We start from the raw sequence: 13,239 nt of genomic DNA, 5'->3' as shown, positions 1-13,239 counted from the left end.
TATGCATTTCCCACAGATATTAAAAGAATTTACTATTATACTTTTTGATTTAAAAGTTTGCAAAGACCAAAGTTTAAATTCACTAGCTTCAAATATGCTCCCCGATAGGATTTAAAATTTGCTGTATAGATAAAAGTTTTTAAGAAGGCCTAAAATAAATGTACTCCCAATAAAGAATCAACACTGCTTCACATGTTTTATTTTGTCATACATTCTTTTAGAACCAGGTTCATTTTTCCAGTTTTGTAGAAAAATAGATGTTCCAGCCACCATTTATCTAACTGTCTAGTCTTTAAGACCAATCAGTATGTTCCCTGGAAAAATGAATAAGTCTTATGACTAACTCATTTTCTTAAAATTCTTTAAGACAAAGAAGTAACTTTTTTCTTTTTTTTTTTTTACTCCCAAAGCACAGTATTCCAACAGCAGCAGCCAACATGGGGTTTTTAGCAGCTTAACTTCACCCCCTAAATAAAGCTTTGTATAAACCAGTGATTTTACTACAAAAACACTGTCCTTGAAAGAAAGGAGTGGCAGTCAGACATCAATGCAAAACTTGGAATGATTAGGTCATAAACATGGCACTTACAAAAGGTAGCTTATGAGAATATTCCACTTAAGAAGTGGTTACTCTTCTGTCCCTCAAAAAAAAAAAAAAAAGAAAAAGAAAACATTTCCTTTAAAAATTCCCCTTAAATTGTAAGTTTATAAAATTTCAGAAATGCCTTGTACCCAAAAACAAGTGCTTCAAAAAAAAAAAAAAAAAAAAAAAACACAAAACACCTGTGCTAACAACTCTTACAATTCAGATATATTTATATTTTTTAATAACATCTAAGACTGTAAGAGTTCTTATATTCAGTAGCTTTCTGGTTTAAGACGACCTCCATCTCCTTCACTTACAAAACGTTTTCTGCCCCTGTAACGGAAAGAACACAAACATGAAAATGGATACCAATTTTGACTAAAGACCAAAAAGAAACAAAAGAAAGCCCATGAGTTCTTTTGGTTAGTCATTAGGTTAAAAAAAAGAAAAAAAGTGAGCATGCCTCTAATTCTTTTGAAAAAGACTGTTTCCCTGCTATATATCCTAGAATATAACAAATTAAATGAACTTGCTAATCTAAGCAGTTTTTAGTTAAATAAAAGCTTAATTATTGAAATAAGTTCATTGTCCAAATGGAGTCATGTTAAAGTTAAAATATAAAGCAAACATGCTATTTAGAATTTTAATATTTCCTTCAATTATGCTTTTAGTATTTAAAAACTAAACAGGAGTCAAAGACAACATGATTTGGAGTTATGCAAACTAGAGCTACAGAACCTATGAAAATATCCATGTTTAAAAATTTTTTGTAATTTTCCCTCAAATGTAGAAAAGCCATAACCTGTACATGGACAAACAAATCAGAACCCAATTAATTCTGTTCTATGCCCCATTTCGGGATTCCTGCTATTTCAAACTCAAGAGGCCTTGCTTCATACTGTAACTACACTTAGGCTGTATGTAGCTATAAGCAGTAGCAACAGTTGACCAGCAGTCTAAAGCAATAAGTGGAAAACAGTTTGCTCAGGACTAGCCCTCATTCTCTGACCCTAGACCAACATGCGCAAGCATTCAATACCACACACAAATATGCACTTCACTCAACTAAGCTAATGGGTAGAGGATTAAAAAGTCAAAATTCTATGGCATAAAAAGAACATTTAGGTATCTCCTTAACTGATCCGTGAGAGTAAAAGCCACAATAGAAATGACCAGTTAGACTTGTGAACAGAGGCTGAAAACCTTAAAAAGCTAGTGCCAAAGTGCTGACCCCTTTTCATAGTCTAAGTAGAAATCAGCTACATTTTCCTGCACATAAAAGCTTCAGACATAATATTAGGAAACTGAAATGGGGAACAAAGCAATAAGTAGCAAGAACTCTTAACCAAAGTTGACAGTTTTTACTTGTATATACTACTTGGCACATAAATGATGCCGTCACCAAGCAGAGATCTATTTACATATTTTTAGAGACCTATATTTTCAAACATTTTTTATCAAAGCCATTAAGCTGTACCTTTCTCCTCTCTTAATGGCTTCTAAATTTTGTAAAGCAAAAGACACTACCAGGAACTATTTTTCTGTGATTTAATTCTCACAATCCACTTCAATAAAAACAAAGCTTTGTAATTTTTTCAGATTAAAAATTACAAAAACAAAATGTTCATAAAGCAAATGTACACAAGCCTAGCTATCATTTATATCTATTTATTTATAAACTTCATTATAAGCTTTATTTTAGCCACAAAAAAATTCATCAATATCTCAAAGAGATCCTAGTAGTGCAAATAGATCATCTCCAAAGAATCATGCACATACACTTGTCCAATTAGCCTCAATTCTCCATTCCATGAAGGAGCAAAAAGAAGCTACATGGAGTACAGGAGGGAGCCTACATCTTTGAAGCCGGGAAAGGTAAGGATTCATCCTTGGCCTCTACTACGTGTGACCTTAGAAAAGGTATATTACACTTCCTTAAACCTCAATTTTTTTTTAACTTTTTTTAAACCTCAATTTTCTCATCTTACTGGCAAATAATATCTACTCTGAATATTTCAACTACTTAGAACCTAGTACAAAGAACTACTACACAGAGTTAGTTTCCTTCCAATGAACCAAGGGTTCATGAAGTACCCCTTTGCCCAAGGGCAAAATAAACTTCGCCCTTGTTTTCCCATATGCTCACAACAGATGATTTTCACTCTTGAGTGGCTTCAGGGGAGATAGTGTTATTTTTCTGGAATGACAGAAAATTACCTTAGCCTTCCAAACATGCCACCAATATTTTACGTGGAAAAAGTAATAACATACCTCGAAGGACAAAGATCTCTGAGTTGTTTGGAAATTATTCCAGCCTGAAAACATTCTTCTACAAATCGCTCAAGCACAGAGTATGAATGTGGGACATCCAGATTAATGTCCGGAATTTCATTGTAAATTCTCTCATAACCCTAAAACAATAAAATTATATACAGAATTGTTAGCCCAAATGAAATACATAATGCCATACAACCCATCACTGTCATCAAGCTACAGTTAAGGCCTTAAATGTCCATAAAATTAGACTGATCTAATCCAGATGTGATCCTTGAAAAATAGACATACGTATAATTTCTTTAAAACTGTTCTCTCAAAAGAGTTTAGGTAGATTTCAGACATTGGACATATTTCTTCACTATCTACTTCTCTATATACACTTACCACACTTTTTAAAAATGTAAGACAAGAATCTCATCAATATGAATAAATTAAATGCTTTAAAGTATATTTGTTAAAAGATCATGTTCATGTTTGTTGCCAGATATAAAATTGAAACTATCATAACTTAAAAACAGAACTCCTGAGGAAGAACAATCACATCTTAAAAAAAAAAAAAAAAAGTTAAAAAACCCAATAAAGTGTTACGTTCCAAGAAATGGCTACAAGAGGTCAAATAACCACAACCATTAAAAACAAAAAAACAATACTATAGGCACAGTACTATTAAACATACCTAAAAGAACATTTCATTGACAACTCATAATCTTTATTCAAACATTTTACATTTAAGGTATAAGTCTAAAAAGTATTCAAAATGTTATACTTACTCTTTTCATTTGGTCTAGAGTAATGGTAGAAGATTTCCAAAGAGATTTTAATAAATCCAAAATCATCTTAAATGTACTTTCTCCAGTTGACTCTAAAACCATTACAATGGCCTAAAAATTGAATGAACGAATGTTTGGTCATTAATTCATGTAAGAAACTGCTCCTAAAATGTATCAGATCGCTTTTGTCTGGTATGTAATTATAATCATTACAAAAAATTTTTAAAAACTTACTCCCTGAACATTAAATTTTTTAAAAAAGGAAAAAAAAAGACATATATTCCTAAAGAAGTATTAAGTCATGATGGTTCAAAAAGGAACACTTAATAATTCTCTTTGGAATGTCAAAGTAATCTTACTTCATATACAAGCTCATGGTGAAAATGAGGTACTTCCAATTCCTTAAGGCAATGTTCAGCTTCAGATATGTCTCCAGAGAGTAAATACTCTTTCAGCAGCATATCAATCTATCAAATTTAAAAATTGAAATGTTAGAATTCCTAATTTTTATTTTTTAAAGATTTTATTCATTCATTTTTTTAGAGAGAGAGCGTGAACGCGCCCACGCACATGTGGCACAGAGGGGCAAAGGCCAGAGGGAGAAAGAACATGAAGCAAGCTCCACACCCAGCACAGAACCCGTGGTGGGGCTCCATCCCACAAATGCCAGACCAGGACCTGAACCAAAACCAAACTTCTGATGCTCAACCAACTAAACAACCAAGGCACCCCTAAAATTCCTAATTTTTACCAAAAAGAACTGCTTTTTGCCTATACGATTTATTTACTCTCAAGGCAGATCACAAACAGCTGTGTAAGAACATAGAGACTTGACACTATTACAAGTTTTTTTCATAATTAAAAAGTAAACCTCCAATTTTTAAGTGGTTCATAATTATAAAGAGAATACAGTGCTTCAGTGTGTCTTAATGATCACTGAGATCTAGTAATCTTTAGATGTACGTGGCTTGAGTTGTAACCGAAGTACTTCAGTGCTCACTATAAAACAAGGGATTTTAAAGACCACTAGAGGGCACTGACTGAAAGTCTCAAAATATATTTTTAATAAAGTGTCACAAACTTTCACTTCCATCAGGATGACCTTAGTGCACTAGCAGCCAAAAAATGAGTGATAATAGAGCTTTACTATACAGAGCAAAATGTTTATATTCTTTCTCTTTTCTCTACAGCTAAGGATTTGAAACCCATTATCTAAGATGTTCATCAGCAATTCTGCTTCTAGTTGTAGCTAAAGAGGCAAGACTTGACTTTCTTGTTCAAACACAATAACCTCTATGACTCCAGAGAAAAGGTGAAAAAGTTTTCCAGCACAAGCACTTCAATCAGAATGTTCTTCCCTATAGTTTTAACTGCCTGTTAAAATCACCTTTGCACCCAGTACATGCTCAATGAATGCAGGCTGTTAAATAATCTCATTTAAGTCTCTTTGACTTCAACTCCTGCAATGCATTTTCATGAAAGGTAAAATAAAATTTGATCAGTAGAAAACATCCTAATAATTCCTATTATCCTGCTTTAGGAAAGTAAACATTTAAAGCATGGCATTTGACTAAAGTGTTTTTATTTTATAATTATAAGGTAATACATTTATTATTTAAATTATATTAATTATTATAGTTTTGTAACTTTGTTATGCAACTTAAAGTATTTAAATGTTTCCTATCGGGTTCCATGCATTTTTCTAGAATGATTATTTTTTTAATATTTTATTTATTTATTCATGAGAGACACAGAGAGAGAGGGAGAAACCCAGGCAGAGGGAGAAGCAGTCTCCCTATGGGGAACCTGATGTAGGACTTGATCCCAGGATGCCCTGAGCCAAAAGCAGATGCTCAACCACTGAGCCACCCACATGCCCTAGAATGATAAATTATAAAAACATATATACATTTCTAAAAGTCCTCTTGGTCCAACTATCCTCCCATGTAAAAATAAATGAAAATCCAGATCATGTCAACCTCACACTCCTATATTGGTAGTTTTATTTCAACTTTTATCTTGACTATTTTTTGGTTGAGATAATTCACATAAAATAGTTTGGCAGTCTCTCAAAATACTAATTTTAGGGGAGTACTGCCATATTTTTTTTTAAGTTTTTTTTTTTCTTAGTAATATCTACACCCAATATGGGGCTCAAACTCATAACCCTGAGAGCAAGAGTCACAAGCTCCTCCACCTGAGAGAGCCAGGTGCTCTGACCATTACCATCTTAACGATATTATGTCTTCCAATCCATAAACACAGGATATTTGGATATCTTTCTACTTATTTAGGTGTAATTCATTTCAACAATGTTTTGCAGTTTTTGTGTACTGCACTTCTTGTGTTAAATTTTTTTGCAGTTTTTGTGTTCTGCACTTCTTTTGTTAAATTTATTCTTAAGCATTTTAGTATTCTTTTTATTCTATTGTAAAAGCAACTGTTTCTTAATTTCACTTCATATCATTCATTGCTAGTGTACAGAACTAGAACTGAATATTGTATATTGATCTTATATTCTACAACCTTGAATTCATTTATTTTGTTGACAGTTTGGTTGTTTTCATTTTTTTTTTTTGTAGATTCAGATTTTCTGTATACAGATCATGTCATTTGAGAACAAATAGTTTTACTTCTTCCTTTCCCATCTAGATGCCTTTTATGTAATTTTCTTGACAAAATGCCGATATCTTGACTGTGTTTATACCTCAATCTTCCTAACAACTTGAAAATTTTTTTAAAAGCAAATATTGTGATCATGATATTACAAACACCAGCTTATCTACCTTAAGATATAGAAAAGCAAACTGGTCAAAAATCTGTACTTTCAGCTCCTTAACCCCCAAACTAGAAACGCATATCATTAAAAGATTAAATATCAAAACTCTAGTCACATGAAAAGATTATACTCAAAAATCAGAAGCACATGAGCTATAAATCTTCTAATTTTCTTAACAATCTGCAAATAAGATTACTTTTTCTCGTTTCCTGTTACAGAATATTACTTTATTGCCAGAAAAAAAATCCATAGATAATAAATCTTGCATTTTAATGCAATAAATAATTTTTACTTTTAAAGCATGCATACAGGTAGTGAATTTCCTTACAAAAATTTACTACTCTGATCTACCCTAGTGTTCATAATTCATCACTTATGATCTAAGAGTATCGTTTCAAATTATTCATATATAAAAATATAGTTCTTTATTGAATAACTACAAAATAGGAGGTCTTATCTTGACAGTATCTGAAAAATTTTAAATATCAATATAAAAAGAATTTCAGGCATTCCTTTGAGATTCAAATACAGCCCTCCTTTGAAAGCCCTTTTAACTTAGTCTTACTTTTAAGTCAGAAACCATAAAAAATTTAATAATAATTATATAATTATTGTATAATTTATAGCACCAGGGTATAAAGCCAAATATACGAAGGTTATCCAATTTTCCATCAGTAGCTTTAAACCTGAACTTAATTTTTCTCTGCAAAAATGCCAGCTAGAGGGCATAGTTTACTTCCCTAAAGAAATACATGTAAATTAAGTTAAAGACAATACCCAGTAGTTACCTCTTTAACAAGATGATTAACAGACTGCTGTCCACCTCCAGAACCCCACACGCTGTCTTTGCGTTTTCCACCTTTAGACATACTCAGGAGCACAGTAGCCTTGTCCAGAGCAGCTCTACCAAAAAAAAAAAAAAAAAAAAAAAAAAACACAATAACAACAAATATCTGTGACAACTTGGACATGTTTGAGGCTGATTTAAAAGTTGTTTGTTTGTTTAAGATTTTATTTATTTATTCATGAGAGACACAGAGAGAGAAGCAGAGACATAGGCAGAGGGAGAAGCAGACTCCCTTCAAGGAGCCTGATGTGGGACTTGACCCTGGACCCTAGGATCACACCCTGAGCCAAAGGCAGATGCTCAACCGCTGAGCCACCCAGGCATCCCTAAAAGTTTTCATGTAACATGAAAGCAACTCAAAAGTCTTTTAAAAAGCAACTTTTTAAAAGTTGGGAGCAAAAAAAAAAAAAAAGTTACTTTTTTCATTATTCTCATACTCATTTTTATTTCTCAGTCAAAAAAAACTAAACTTATTACAAAATAATTATACTAAGAAAAAACATTTTGCATAAAACTTAACTTTTACATAGATCTACACCTTCCCACCAGGGCAATCACTGTACTCTGATCTGCGTAGTCCTAAAAAATTAAGAGCTATACCTAAGATCTAATACATGGCTAGGACCAAATCTAGGTTTCTTTTTTTTTTTTTAATTTTTTTTTATTTATTATAGTCTCACAGAGAGAGAGAGAGAGAGAGAGAGAGAGAGAGAGAGGCAGAGACAGGCAGAGAGAGAAGCAGGCTCCATGCACCAGGAGCCCGACATGGGATTCGATCCCGGGTCTCCAGGGTCGCGCCCTGGGCCAAAGGCAGGCGCCAAACCGCTGTGCCACCCAGGGTTCCCCCAAATCTATGTTTCTAGAAAATTCTAAAAATCATACAGATGACTCCCAAATATTACATTTAGCTTAAATTATACCAAAAACCAAGAGTGAAAAAATTTCCTAATATTGCTGTAGCAGATAAATATAAAATAGGAAATAGGGCTCCTTTGTTAATACTATCCATCTTATCAGAATAGTAAATAATTACAGAATGTAAAATCTGGAACAGACCTTAAATATTCTCAGTGCAATCTTCCATTTTATAAATAAGGAAACTGAGGCCCAGGGAAGAGAGGTGTGACATAAAGGTAACGGATGGTTTAGCTAAGATACCAAACTTCTACATTATAATATATCTTCTTCCTGTTAATATCATGTCAACAATCTCTCAATTTTAGCAGTGGAGAATGCACACAAATGACAGATGTCTACAATGTCTGATTAATTCAAATATCATTTCAATAAATCCTGTAGAATTTTCCCCTTTTGAAATTCTAAGTAGGAAAATTAATTTACTTACCTAGCCTGTATACAATCTACAGTTCCTTTGTAACTATCAATATAGGTATTACATAAAATTCCATCTCCAACAGCTCTAGCAATAAACTGGCCCACCAACTACAATAAGAAAAAAAAAAGCTATATAAAACACCCTAAAATAAACCTTTACAGGACACAATTTCTAAACACACCAATGATGAAGACTGACTGAATTACACAGTCAATATCTAAGACATGTCGGAATATTCAAAGACATCAATTTAGCACCTGCTAGTTATGGTTGGCTTATGCTCCCACATCTTAACCTTCAAGATAAGTACCATGGGGCAGACACACATCAGTTTTGCTCAATACTGAATTTCCCAATACCTGCCTGAAACATAGTATAGTCAAAAATATTTGTTAAGCCAATGGCCTAAATTCAAGAGAAAACTCTCTTCTAGAATCAAACAAAAACATAGGACTAGGTTTTCTCAAAAATTCTTTGATCAAAATAATTTATTGTACAGAGAAAACTTTGTGTAGAAGTTTCTATCTAAAAGTATATTCATAGAATTATTTCTTTTTGTTGTTGTTAAAGTCAGCTCCACATCCAATGTAAGACTTGAGCTCATGACCCTGAGACCAAAAGTCACCTATTCCACAGATTGAACCAGCCAGGCACTCCTTTTCATAGCATTATTGCTTACAAAAATTAGAAACGACTCGTGTCCAACAATAAGGGTATGGTTAAATGACACATAAGAAGGTATACTATGTGGTCATTAGGGAATACATTTACCACATTTTATGGTGTAAGAAAAATGAAGTTTATAAAATAGCACATACAGTATAATTTCATTTTTAAAACAAAAAATGCAAAGATATATAAAAATCATACATAAAAAATCATACCCACAGAAAGTAAAACAGATTTAACAACAAAATGCTAATAGTTAACAATGGTTATTTTTGCTGGCCTTTCTTCCTTTTGACTTTATTTTTCAAAAATTCTATAATATGTATTTATGTAATCAGTTTTTTAATATGAGTATTGCTATAAAAAGCAAAAAAAAAGTCCATACCTGAATCATAGCTCAATACCTTACACAGACTACCATCAGTCATAGGAAAGTATAACAGAAACAGTATAACAGAAACAGAATTAACTGACCTATAACTCTATTCCTAAATTAAACTCCTACCTTGATTTAAAACTTTGGTCAATAACAACAATTTCACACTTTTCATTTTCAAACCAGAAAGTCACATTATAGTATCAGCATGTATCAAATCTAATAAAAATATAAGGCTCTGAGAACAGAATCTAAACAGCAACATAAATCATTAATTTTCTAATTATTTCCCCACAAAGCTATAAAACAGACTTATTTATGATTCTTTTTATGATTCTTTTTATAGTAAACATCACTCAAGCCAGTTCAATCTTCAATTATAACAATCTATATATTTTTGAAATCCTAGCTCATACAATAGCTTAATCACATATAATAGAGAATATAAAGACAGCAAAAGCAATGAACTACAAACTATACAGAGCATGGGTGGAAAAGCAAAATATAAAATTATAGTATGATGAAAACTGTGTTTGAAAAACAAAAAGAAAAGAAAAACAGCTAGACAAAATACACTAAAATGTCAGAGGGCTATTTTTGTGTGGTAAAAAATACAGGTCATTTTGTCCTCTTTATCTACTAAAATTTCCTAGGAACATGAATTATTTCTATAATTGGAAGTGTAGTGGGGAAGAGAATGAATAAAAAGAAGAGCCACAAACCTGTGGTGCTCTAGGAGTATCCAATGCCAGTTCAGGTAGATCTTTCAATAATTTGTCAAATGATTTTTCTACATCATTTGTGCTCATTACTGTCCCACAAAGGTCAGAAAGCAGCTTAGATGTCATTTCTCTATGACTAGCCTTTCCCTCCAATGCCAAGGACACTGCCAACACTGGTACCCCGCTCTTCATTTCACCAAGGTTTAAATCTCTTAACATTTCCTATTAAAAAAGGAAAAAAAAAAAAAAAAACTAGAAGGTATGTCAATTGCCTTTAATTCAATATAATTTTATTTTTGAAAATTCAAGATTTTATCCATATATCCTTACCTTTTCCTCTGGAAATAATCAGAAAAGCAGTCAATTTTATAGAATAGGATAAATACATCTTTCTATGCATATAAATTAAATGTTGATCCATTTGGCAAGCTTTAACTATCTGAACATCACTGAACTCAAGAATGTGAATTATAGGGATCCCTGGGTGGCGCAGCGGTTTGGCGCCTGCCTTTGGCCCAGGGCACGATCCTGGAGACCCGGGATCGAATCCCACGTCGGGGCTCCCGGTGCATGGAGCCTGCTTCTCCCTCTGCCTGTGTCTCTGCCTCTCTCTCTCTCTCCGTGACTATCATAAATAAATAAAAAAATTAAAAAAAAGTAGTCTTTAAAAAAAAAAATGTGAATTATACCTAAAACAGTATTAAGCTATATACTGCTAATAAGTTTGATTTTAGGAATTAATTAACCCTGTGTCTTATAATTCTAAAAAAATTTTTCTTATTTAAATAATCTCAAAACCAATATGGGGCTCAAACTCACAACCCCAAGATCAAGAGTCACATACTCTTCCAACTGAGCCAGTCAGGTGTTCCTAATTTCTAGGAATATTTTTTCTATGAATATTTGTGGTAAGATTCATATTATCATAAGCTGTTTATAGTCTACCTTTCCTCTAAGTTTTCTCTTCCCACTAAAGTTTACTTTATACTGTTCATAAAAGTTTAAAAGAAGATCTTAAACAATTGTTTTTAAGTCAAGTTATTTCTTTAAATGCTGGGACTAAGTCAAACTTTCCTATTAAAAATATAATAGCAGCTGCTAATACTAACTACTGTATATAATGTATCAAGCATTGTAACAGCCACTTTAGTTTCTATTATCTTATTTAAGACTCAACCCTTTCAGGGATCCCTGGGTGGCGCAGTGGTTTGGCGCCTGCCTTTGGCCCAGGGCGCGATCCTGGAGACCCGGGATCGAGTCCCACGTCGGGCTCCCGGTGCATGGAGCCTGCTTATCCCTCTGCCTGTGTCTCTGCCTCTCTCTCTCTCTCTGTGTGTGACTATCATAAATTTAAAAAAAAAAAAAATTCTTTAAAAAAAAAAAAAAAGACTCAACCCTTTCAGGGAGGTATCATCATACCCAAAGTAATGAAAAATTGAGTATTTGCTAAGGACATATAGCTGGAGTGGCCAAGTTGGAAGTTGAATATAGGCAGTATGTCCCTAGAGGCTAACTTGTAACTCAGTTACTCAGAGTAACTTAGAGTACCTTCCCTTTTACTTATACATCTATCAAAGTATTTAAACCGTGTTATACAGCTAAAAGGGTGCCAGAACTATTTTCACAGCCACCTAATGCTGTCCTTGTTAAAAGTTTCTTCCCACTGAATTTCATCTTTCCTGAACTGTGCTTGAACTAACTCACTGCCTTTAAACATGATACTTCTCAGAACACCTGGGTAGCTCAGTGGTTGAGTGTCTACCTTTCGCTCAGGGTGTGATCTCCATGTCCTGGGATCGAGTCCCATATCAAGCTCCTACAAGGAGCCTGCTTCTCCCTCTGCCTATATCTCTGTTTCTCTGTCTCTCATGAATAAAAAAATAAAATCTTAAAAAATAAACAAACAAACAGGATACTTCTCTTTTCTGGAAAACTCTTCAACCATCTTACCCTGGCAAACTTCTAATCATTCTTATGTAGCTCAGAATCATCTCAATTTTATGCTTCCATAACACTGTGCTTATAGTACTACTCAGTTAATAAGTATACATAGTATACCACTAGTCCCATGCTAGATAGATAGGATTTCATTTTTTTTTAAAGATTTTTTATTTAAATCTTTATTTAAAGATAAAGATAAAGATAAAGGGGGGCAGAGACACAGGCAGAGGGAGAAGTAGGCTCCATGCAGGGAGCCTGATGTGGAACTTGATCCCAGGTCTCCAGGATCATGCCCTGGGCCAAAGGCAGATGCTCAACTGCTGAGCCACTGGGGCTGCCCTAGATAGGATTTCAATGGTCTGCCCCTATAATACTTAAACTCTACCTCTACAACAGAGGGCTTTACATTTTATTTTAATAATCTGTTTATAATATCATTTCTCCTCACTTGACCAAGCTTCAGAAGGGCAGGAAAAACCTATTACAAATTCCTTCACATGGTATGTACTGAATGAATATTTGTTTTAGGAGCACCTGGGTGGCTCAGTCTGTTAAGCATCTGCCTTCTGCTCAGGTCATGATCCCAGGGTCCTGAGATTGAGCCACACATCAGGCTCCCTTCTCAGTAGAGAGCCTGCTTCTCCCTCTCTCTGCTACTCCCCTGCTTGTGCTCTCTCTCTCTCTCTAATAAATAAAATCTTTGAAAAACCCAACAAATATTTATGTTCAAATCCTACAAATCTAAAGATATCAGATCTCATGGTATCAGACAAACTAAGAAAGCCCAGTATGAAGTACAAGAGTCTAAATTATAAAAGCCTTCATGGGATCCTTGGGTGGCGCAGCAGTTTGGCGCCTGCCTTTGGCCCGGGGCGTGATCCTGGAGACCTGGGATCAAGTCCCACGTCTGGCTCCCTGCATGGAGCCTGTGTCTCT

General features: G+C 33.8%; 1 protein-coding gene across 4 annotated transcripts in view; it reads right to left on the bottom strand.

Moving 5' to 3' along the window:
* Nucleotides 1–170: 170 nt before the first annotated feature.
* PDCD4 (programmed cell death 4) overlaps nt 171–13,239 on the bottom strand; it is a 29,125-nt gene continuing 16,056 nt past the window's right edge. For all 4 annotated transcript variants that reach the window (XM_055346385.1, XM_055346388.1, XM_055346386.1 and 1 more), the window contains 7 exons: nt 10,363–10,584; nt 8,605–8,702; nt 7,201–7,315; nt 3,993–4,100; nt 3,634–3,744; nt 2,858–2,997; nt 171–919 (listed from right to left, as the gene is read on the bottom strand). In XM_055346385.1, coding sequence (XP_055202360.1) covers nt 859–919; nt 2,858–2,997; nt 3,634–3,744; nt 3,993–4,100; nt 7,201–7,315; nt 8,605–8,702; nt 10,363–10,584 — 855 coding nt within the window. In that variant the 3' untranslated portion in view covers nt 171–858. The remainder of the gene's footprint in view (nt 920–2,857; nt 2,998–3,633; nt 3,745–3,992; nt 4,101–7,200; nt 7,316–8,604; nt 8,703–10,362; nt 10,585–13,239) is intronic.

The sequence above is a fragment of the Nyctereutes procyonoides genome, unplaced genomic scaffold, assembly GCF_905146905.1.
Source record: "Nyctereutes procyonoides isolate TBG_1078 unplaced genomic scaffold, NYPRO_anot_genome, whole genome shotgun sequence".
Lineage (NCBI taxonomy): Eukaryota > Metazoa > Chordata > Mammalia > Carnivora > Canidae > Nyctereutes > Nyctereutes procyonoides.
The sequence above is the reverse complement of the archived record's forward strand: the minus strand, read 5'-3'. Positions and strand labels throughout refer to the sequence as shown.